Source organism: Parus major, chromosome 25LG1, assembly GCF_001522545.3.
Source record: "Parus major isolate Abel chromosome 25LG1, Parus_major1.1, whole genome shotgun sequence".
Taxonomy (NCBI): Eukaryota; Metazoa; Chordata; class Aves; order Passeriformes; family Paridae; genus Parus; species Parus major.
Genome location: NC_031793.1, coordinates 312,821 through 321,970, shown reverse-complemented (window position 1 = coordinate 321,970; position 9,150 = coordinate 312,821). Strand labels below are relative to the sequence as shown.

Sequence of the window (9,150 nt, the reverse complement as noted above, 5' to 3'; positions counted from 1 at the left end):
GCTGGATCCAGCACTGAGCACAAGGAGATTCCTATGGTGTGAGAGCTCCAGATGTTCTTCACTGAACAGATGTTTGACAGCTGCATTCTTGTGAAAATGCCCTGGATGTGAGGGTGCAGGGTAAGGGCTCACTGGAGCTGGTGTCTGAGCCCAGGTTGTTTCTAATAATTCATAGAATCCTGGATTGGTTTGGGTTGGAAGGGACCTTAAAGCCCATCCAGTCCCAGCCACTGCCATGGACAGGGACACTTTCCACTATCCATGGTTGCTCCAAGGCCTGTCCAGCCTGGTATTGAGCACTTCAAGGGATAGGGTGGCCACAGCTTCTCTGGGCACCCTGTGCCAGGGCCTGATTGTCCTCAGAGGGAAGAACTCCTTCCCAATATCCTATTTAACCCTGCCCTCCAGCAGTGGGATCCATTCCCCCTTGTCCTGTCACTCCAGCGCTTGTGAAGAGTCCCTCAGATCGTTTGCTGGTCATTCCTCTGACAGAATCAGCCCACAGGGCAGTCCATGGCTTGGTGCCACTCCAGGATTGCTCTCATGACAATCTGCTTTTCCTTTCCCTGCCAGGATTACTACAGCAGTGGGTACTACCCAGAGGTGGAACCAGCCCAGGCCCCGCCGCAGGAGACGAGCACCGACTCCTCGTTCATCGATGACGAAGCGGTTGGCACTTCATTGTCTGTCCCTCTGTGGAATTTGGCTTTGAGCTCTGCCAGACCACAGGAGCTGCAGCCACGGTCCTGCCCCCCAGCACAGCCTGTGTTTCCAGTGGCTTGGGCTGGGTGGTTTTTCCTGGGGGGCTCGAGCTGTGTTGTGGACACGTGTGGAGCCCTTCCCACAGTCTGCTGGGCTCCTGCTCCAGCTGGGTCTGCAGACCTGATAAATACAGGATAGAATCAATTGTTGAGGTTGGAAAAGGCCTCCAAGACCATCAGGTGCAACCATTCTCCAGCACTGCCAAGGCCACCACTAAACCATGTCTCCAAGTGCCACATCCACATGACTTCTAAATCCTTCTGAGGGTGGGGACTTCACCACTGCCTTGGGCAGCTTGTGGGCACCCTCTGGGTGTAGGATTTTTCCCTATATCCAACCTAATCCTCCCCTGGTACAATTTGAGGCTGTCCCTGGGAGCAAAGCCCGAACTCCCCCAGGTGCCCCCTTCAGTCAGGGAGTTGTGCTGAACCATGAGGTGCCCCCTGAGCCTCCTTTTCTCCAGGCTGAGCCCCCTTAGCCTCCCCTGGTGCTCCAGCTCCTTCCCCACCTTCATTTGCTTCTCTGGACACGCTCCAGCTCCTCAATCTCTTTGTTGTCATGAGGGGCCCAAGCTGACCCCAGGGCTGGAGGTGCCTCAGCAGTGCCAGCACAGGGGATGGGCACTGCCCTTGTCCTGTGGCCACACTGTGGCTGGTGCAGAATGTGTTGGCAGCAAAACTTAAGGCTCTTCTATGGGTCTTATAAAATGAGAAACTCAGGACTCCAAGGGTCTCCTGAGCAAGCCTGGAAGCAGGAGTAAATGCTGTTTTCTGCATAGGAAAGTGAGATGATAACCTTCATGCCAAGTAGTTTTAGATATTCAGATGTACAGCAAGCTAAAATTCTCCAAAAGATAAAAAAAAAAAAGTTTTCCAGGGCTGGAAAATGTTGCTGTGCCTTGTGTCAGGTCAGTGTTGGGTGTAATTCCAGCTCTTGTGTTCATCTTTCAGTTCAAGCGTCTGCAAGGCAAGCGGAATCGTGGGAGGGAGGAGATCAACTTTGTGGACATCAAAGGTGACGACCAGCTGAGCGGGGCCCAGCAGTGGCTGACCAAATCCTTGACAGAGGAGAAGACCATGAAGTCATTCAGCAAGGTGGGGTGGAGGGTGAGGGCTGTGGTTGGAGCCTCTTCTCGGTGCCCAAATCAGTGCCCAGATCAGCTGGAGCTGTGTCCAGGGAGGGGAACAGAGACCTGGTAAATAATGACATGTGGGAGGTCAGTAGAGTTGCTCAGAACATGGCATGTGGGTGGGGAGGGCCAGCCAGGAAGTGCTTCAGCCAAAGGAATCTGCACTTTAATGGGGAACAAATGCTGCTTGGGATGGCTGTGTGCAGGCCCTTGTCTTGGTTTGCTGTCCAGGGAAGCACCTCTCTGGGCTGAACACTTCACCTCTTTCTGCTTTCCAGAAAAAAGGAGATCAGCCCACAGGGCAGCAAAGGAGAAAACACCAGATCACGTACCTGATCCATCAGGTGAGTGGCCTCCCTGTGGTGTATGAGCTGATCCAGACAGAATTCCCGGGTTTGGTCTTGGCAACGCAAGGCTGGGGTGGTGGAGCTGCTCCTCCAGCAGTGGGGGACCAGGGGCTGTCCCCGAGAACCCCCTGAATCCTGGTGAGACCCTGTGGGCCAGAGGTGAGTCCTGGCCCTGAGGGGGTCCCAGTCCCAAGCTTTCAGCTTTGCTTTGCCCTTCCTGCGTGTTCTGAGGCCCTGGGATCCTGTCCTGGATTCTGCCCCGGGGTTGGCAGGCGGTTGCTGAGCCCGTCCCCACGAGAAGCTGCTTTTCAGCATGAATGAAATGCCTGTGCATCCCAATTAATCCAGGCCTCTGTCAGGATGATTGTGCTAACTCCTGTAACGAGGCTTCTGGCTGAAGGGCTCCATAATCCACATGAGCGGGGCCAGAGGAGGCCGGAATGCTGCTGAGTCACTGAAACAGAGGGTAACAGCATCCTCTCCATCTCTGCAGGCCAAGGAGAGAGAACTGGAACTGAAAAACACATGGTCTGAAAACAAGCTCAGCAGACGGCAGACCCAAGCCAAATACGGATTCTGACACATCTGTCCCGCTTTTTGGCTGGCATCCCGGGTGACCTGCTGTGTCCGGTGTGTCCCGGCCTCTGGGAGATCAGCCAGGCCCCAGGACGGGGCTGCTCGTGGGAGGAAGGACTCTGCACTCCCTGGCCTGACAGGAAGAGGGGTCATTGCAAGCTGGTCCCGAAACTCCACCTGTAATCCTTCCCCTCCCTCCTTGTGAACGATAGCGTGGAAGGTTCCGATCGGCCGAGGACGGTCCCAAGGCACGGCAGGGAACGTGCTGGGTGTGAGGCTCCTGTCCTGAGGGAACAGGCTGTGCCTCCTGACGCCAGACCCTTCAGCAGAGGCTCAATAAACTCCCAATTCCCACTTTGCTCCTCTCTTGGACTTGCTGTGCATTGAGAATGTCATTTTCCTTTCTAAAACACGGTGAGTTCCAAGAGCAAGCCTGGCTTTGGAATTTTTTTGTCCTCACAGCCGTTTCCTCGTGTCCAGGCTGCTCCAGCACTCCTCTCATGCTGATGATTTTGATATCCTGGTCTTTAAGTTGGTGTTTTTGCTCTGGGCTCCACAGCCTGAGCTGCTCTGAGGGGACACCCCTGTGCAGGTCACAGCCTGTGCCAGGGGAAGCGCCACACCTGGAGCAGAGGCTCTCCTGCCTGGCACACTCAGGCCTTTGGGATACCCTGAGCCATGTCTGCATGTATATTGTCCTTCCTTTTCCCCCCTTTCCTTCTCCCCCAGCCCAAGGCCTGCTGTCCTGCCCCAGGCTGCTCTCAGACTCATCAAACTGAGTATCCCAGTGTCCCTCATGTGGCTGGCTGGGAATGAGCTCTGCAGTTTCCTCTGGGCAGACACAGAGGAGAGCTGCCAACTGTACTTTTTTTTTTCCAGCTTGTTTGTATCAATTCTATTTCAATTAAGTGTTGACCTTGCCCTCCTGGCTGGGAAGAGGAGACTGCCCAGTCCTAACTTCTTCAAATTAAACCTTTTTTTTTTTTAATTTAAGGAATTCTGTCAAGGTGATGCGACTGCAAATCCTGTGCAGCTCTGCTGGCCCAATCCATGGATCCAAATCTCTGTGGCATCACTTTGTTGTTCACCAAAGCCTGTGATGCCGAAGGGAGCAGAGCTCTGGCCTGGTTATTTAACTTATATTCCCAACACTCTGGGTTTTGTTTGTTGTAACCACAGCTCAAATGGCCAATATTTGTTATTCCAGTAAGAAGAACTCCCAAGAGGTGTTTTTTCTCCCATGGTACCTCTTAAAAACAGGCAAACCCCCATGACTGAAGTCTTTTCTTAGAACATTTTAAACTAATCTCATTTTTAGTTTAGCTCCCTGTATGTTTAGTACTTTGCAGAGCCTGTTTTGAGTATTTGAATGATCAGAATAAAGTTACTGTTGAGTAATTTATTCATATCTTGTATGTACAGTGAAATCCTCCCAGAAGAGATTTGGTGAAGGAATATTGTTCTAAATGAGCCCACCCAGCCCTGTTTCCATCACAAGGGGCTCAGATCCTCATCCAGGTACCCTCTTGGCCTGGGGAGTTTGCAGTGTGGGGGCTGGAAGTTCCAGGTTCCCCATTCCATTTCTCATTTGCTTTAGCTCAGGTTTAGCATCAAGGGGGGATTCCAAGAGCTCGTGTTCCACTTTCAGCCTTCTAAGAGAAACAAAATTCAGGTTTGTGAAAAGTCAGAAGTGAATTTTCCCAGAGATAAAACAGCTACAATGCCCCAGCTCTCCTTTTCCCTCCAAGCTGGGGCTTTGGCCATCCTGGCTCCAAGCTCCTGTTGAGCTCCAGCAGGGCTTGGAGTGTTGGCTCCAGGCTGGGGAGCTTCAGCTTGGCCCTGGCTGCAGCATCACCCCAGTTCCTGGCCAATTTTATTTCCAACAGGGTGTGCCAACTGTGCCAAACTCATGCCTGTTTCTCCTGTAACAGCCTTTTCCCCTTATTTTATTAACAGAAGTCTCTTGGAATGTGTTCATGGGTAAGGTAACCCTGCTCCCCTCCCTGCATTGTCCAACAGGGTTGGGAAGCTGGAAGAGAAGAGGCTCCCCATGGAGCAGATTGGCATCACTGGCTGGGGCCAACAGCAGCTCTGGACCTCTCCTCCCAGGGCCAGGAGCTTGGAGTGGTGAGATGGAGGCTGAGGTTGCCCCTGCCTGGGAGCCAGGTGATGTCCTGAGCCCACCTGTGCAGGTGGCTTAGGGGCAGTCCCCAGGCAGCTGCTCGTACACGTTCTCAGCTGTGGCCGTGGTTTGCTGCTCCCTGTGGCTGCTCTGGCTGTACACGGCATCATCCAACTCCAGCTCAGGGTTCAGAGTGACCTAGGGAATTCTCAGGGAGAGGGTGGATTTGAGAGCCAGGAAGTAGAACAAAGTTGGTCTGGAGTGATGGGACAAGGGGGAATGGCTTCCCACTGCCAGAGGGCAGGGCTAGATGGGATATGGGGCAGGAACTCTTGTCTGTGAGGGTGGGCAGGCCCTGGCACAGGGTGCCCAGAGAAGCTGTGGTTGCCCCATCCCTGGAAGTTTTCCAGGCCAGGTTGGACAGGGCTTGGAGCAACCTGGGATCATGGAAGGTGTCCCTGCCCATGGCAGGGTGTGGAACGGGATGGGTCTCCTTCCAACCTGAGCCATTCCAGGTTTCCAAGCTTCTCCCTGTGCTCCTGGTGTGGAGCAAACTGACTCCTCAGGCTCCAGGAGTCTTCCCTCGTGCTGGGACTGAGCTCTAGAGCAATGGCCTGCCTTGGAGACCCACCTGTGTGCCTGTGCTGGGAGCCACCGACAGCTGCCTCCTCTTGCAGTCCTGGCTGGAAACGCTGCGGAAGAGCCGGCGGTGGGGCCGGGGTTTGGGGGGCAGAGTGGAGAAGGTGTTTTGGAGTGCCATGGGGAGCCGAGCAGGCACATCCTGCCGGGCCAGCGCCACCTCGGAGTAGATGTTCTCCCTGGGGCTGGCACGGGGGCTCCAGCCCCGGGCCATGGCATAGAAGGGGATGGGCTCCTCGGGGATGGGTTCCTCGGGGATGAGCTCCTCCGGGACGGGCCCCTCGGGCTCGCAGCGGGTGGGGGTGCTGGGGGTGCTGGGGGAGATGTCCTCGCGGGGCTCGGCGTAGACGTGGAAACGCATGAGCTGCTGGTACTTGGCCTCGGGGGGCTCGGGGCTCGGGGCTTCTTTACGCACCTGGGCATAGGGAGCCTCGGGCACTGCTGCGCTGCTGGAGGAGCTGCGCGGCCCCCGAGCAGCGCCCCGGGAGCTGCTCTTGGGAGGGAGCGGCGGGGGGGCTCTGGGAGCCTGCGGGAGAGATGGGACAGGACGGAGGTGAGGACTGGGAGTGGGTCCGTGGTGGCTGTGACTGCGTCCCCCCCCTTGGGCGACCTGCGGCTCCTTCCTCGGGAGCGCCTCGGGAATTCTCTCTGCCCCATTACCTCCCTGGCGGAGCCGCCCTCGGCTCTGAGGGACTCCAGGGACGCAGGGCTGTACTCGGGGAGCTTTGCTGGTGCTTGGCTCAATGGGGAATGTGCAGCATCGCTGCCAGCTGGGCGCTCTGTCCGTCCTCGGGGCTCGTCTTTCTGCAGGGAGAGAGCAGGGAGATGCCGGGACGGCTGCGCGCTCAGGGCAGACCCAGCCGGGCGCTGGCCACAGCTCGGCTCCGTGCTCCTGGTAGCCAGGGTGGCTGCGGTTCCCAGCCCGGCTTTCGCGGTGCTTGTGCTTCCCTTGGCTGTGTTCCCCAGTTTGGGGCGATCACCCGGTCCCGAGAGGCTGCAGGGGCTCTCAGGGGCCGGACTCACCCGGCCGCACGGCAGGGGCACGGTGAGGAACTCGGGGTACGGCGAGACGGGGACCGTGGCGTGGTGCCGCAGCAGCTCGGCCAGCTCGGGGTGGGCGCTGCGCTCCCCCAGGATCGCGTATCGCCCGTCCGGCAGCTGCTCCAGGACAAAGTGCCGGCAGCGATCCCTGCCCCTGGCGGCAGAGGGGATGGGATGGGCAGAGTGACCGGGAGGGGACCGAGCTCGTCGGCCCCTCCCTCGGACAGGGCTGGGTCCCTCACCTGTAGGAGAGGACGAAGCCGATGGTGCTCTCGCTGAAGCGGACCAGGAAGCAGCCCAGGGGCTGATCCTGCAGCAGCTCCTCGGCCTCCCTGTGGGAAGGGACGCTGAGCCTTTCTGCCTCATCCCCTTTGTGTGATCCAGGGATGCAGCTCCCTGTTTAGGAGCCCAAGGGTGGGGATATTGACCCCGCTCCCTCGCTTACCTGCGGCTGATGAAGCCGTGGAACCAGGTGGGGAGCTCCCCCTCGGGCCCCAGCCTCTGGGCTTGTGTCTGCTCAAACCACAGCCTTGTCTGGGCACGCAGGGCCATCCGATCTGGCCACGGGTCCCCCTCAGGCAGGGACTGAGCTGCTGGAGGTGCCCAGAAGCCTGGAGGGACCTGGAGGGAAGGGGAGCTCAGGTGAGGACGTGCACCAAGGATGTTTTGCTCCCTGCAGGTGAGGACACAGCTCCTGAGAGCGTTGTGGGTGCTGGGATGGTGAGCTGGGCTCAATTCCACCCTCGTGTCCCCAGGTCCTACCCTGCCATGTCTGTTGTGGTGTCTCGGTGACTGCTCTGCCCCCTGGAGCTGCATGGGGGGTGTGTTGGGGGCTGGCTCAGCTCTGGCCCTGTTGTCCTCACCAGAGGGCTTGAAGGTGGTGAAGAGGGGACGATCGTCATCCATAGGGTCCCCTGTCCCAGGGAAGAAAAAGCTCAGGGCAGGGAGGCCTCCTTTGGGGCCCCTCACTGCCTGCAGAGCACTGGGGAGTGTGGGGGCTCCAAGACACCCCCACAGGCCCTGCTCTCATCAACAACCTGGGTAAGCATCACCTTCACCTTGTGCTCCCCAAGCTCAGGCTCGTCACCCTGATCCTCCCCAGAGAGACCACCCTGCACCTGCTGGATGGAAAGGGACAGTGACCTTGGCACCCCAGACGAGGAAAGCCCTGGGGACAGTGATGTAGGTGGGGAGGAGCTGAGGAGAAAGCATGTGAATCCTCCAGCCCCTCTCAAGTCCCCGGTGTGTCGGGTCAGCCCTGGGTAGGGAGAGGCTGAGCAGCTCCTGAGGGACCTTGAGCTTGACCCTGAGCTGCCAACACCCGGCACAACAACATTAATCCCCAGCAGATGCTTGAGGGGGTGGAAGATGCTGGGGCTGGTTGGATCTGGGAGGCAAAGCTGAGTCAGAGGAGTCAGTTGAGGCTTCTCTGAGAGCAAGGGGATCCAGCCACCAGGAAAAGCACCCCAGCTCCACCTTTAACCCACGGCAGTGCCCAGCCTGGTCCTGTGCCCCAGCAGGCAGGGGAAGGTGAGGAGGAGAAACAAAACACCCCAAACTGCAGTGACACCACTCAGGGAGTGCTGGGGAGGAGAGTTTGTGTCAGGTCCTGCCCAGGCACAGCCCACAGTGCCACCATCCCGAGCTTGCCATGCACCCCCAGCTGGGTGGGGGGCTGTGGTGGGCTCATCCCCACTCCCCCATCCCAGCACTTTGACCTCACTGGGGCAGCTCAGGGGGGATTTGTTCCGTGGGGCAGGATGTGCCTCTGAAACCCTGCACTCCTGAGGTGGGAACGAGTCACATCAGTCTTGAAATGAGCTGAAAGCTTTGCTCTGTGCGACATTTCTGGGCTGCACTTCCCCCTTTGGAGAGGGTAAGGTCTGTCTGGAGGGGCTGGTGTGGGCAGGGGACTGCAATTCCTCTCTCTCCACCCCAGCCTTGTGCTCTTTGTCCTGCCTTTGGGCAGGGTGAGCATCCCTGCAGCGCCTGGTGAGCCCCTGCTCAGGGCTCACTCCTTGGCCTTGCTGCAAATCCGAACCCAGCCCCAGCCCCAGCCCCAGCCCCAGCCCCGACCCCAGCCCTGACCCCAGCCCCAGCCCACGCTCCTACCTCGGGGTGTCTGTGGCCAGGAGGAGCAGGGGGCAGGGGTCGGGCAGGGGGGGCAGCAGCACTGCCCTGCCTGTGCTCTGCCTCTGCTGCCTGTGACGGGCAGGAAACAGCAACCAAAGCTGCAAAAACCTTCATGTGATGGGGAAACGTCACAGGAAGGTGGCATGGGGGCCGTGGGGTGACATCCAGGTGACAGCGGCAGCCTCGGGACAGGCTGGGCTGTGGAGAGGAGAGGACTCTGGCCACCTGCCCACCAGCACCTGCAAAGGTGTCTTTGTCCCTCCTGTCTGCCCCCCAGGACCTGGCACCACTGGGCATGGGGACAGCAGAGCTCAGTGGGGACATCAGAGCTCAGTGGGGACAGCAGAGCTCGGTGGGGACATCAGGCTCAGTGGGGACATCAGGCTCAGTGGGGACATCAG

The 9,150-nt window shown here is 58.3% G+C and overlaps 2 protein-coding genes across 3 annotated transcripts in view; one reads left to right on the top strand and one right to left on the bottom strand.

The window, feature by feature from the left end:
- PRCC (proline rich mitotic checkpoint control factor) overlaps window positions 1-4,216 on the top strand; it is a 7,688-nt gene extending 3,472 nt beyond the window's left edge. The window contains exons 4-8 of one of the 2 annotated variants that reach the window (XR_001524977.3): window positions 574-669; window positions 1,713-1,856; window positions 2,170-2,235; window positions 2,732-3,228; window positions 3,809-4,216. Coding sequence is in view for 1 of the 2 variants with exons in the window: in XM_015650161.3 (XP_015505647.1) it covers window positions 574-669; window positions 1,713-1,856; window positions 2,170-2,235; window positions 2,732-2,818 (393 nt within the window). In the remaining variant the exon portion in view is untranslated. Of the gene's footprint in view, window positions 1-573; window positions 670-1,712; window positions 1,857-2,169; window positions 2,236-2,731 lie in introns of both variants that reach the window. The other variant, XM_015650161.3, reaches the window with a different exon arrangement.
- Window positions 3,680-8,765, bottom strand: SH2D2A (SH2 domain containing 2A). Its single transcript, XM_033519746.1, has 8 exons — window positions 8,729-8,765; window positions 7,379-7,530; window positions 7,062-7,237; window positions 6,859-6,948; window positions 6,599-6,770; window positions 6,236-6,379; window positions 5,568-6,101; window positions 3,680-5,134 (listed from the first exon to the last, which is right to left on the bottom strand). Exons 2-8 carry the CDS (start codon window positions 7,520-7,522, stop codon window positions 5,012-5,014), a joined length of 1,383 nt encoding a protein of 460 aa, XP_033375637.1. The 5' UTR covers window positions 7,523-7,530; window positions 8,729-8,765; the 3' UTR covers window positions 3,680-5,011.
- Window positions 8,766-9,150: the final 385 nt, after the last annotated feature.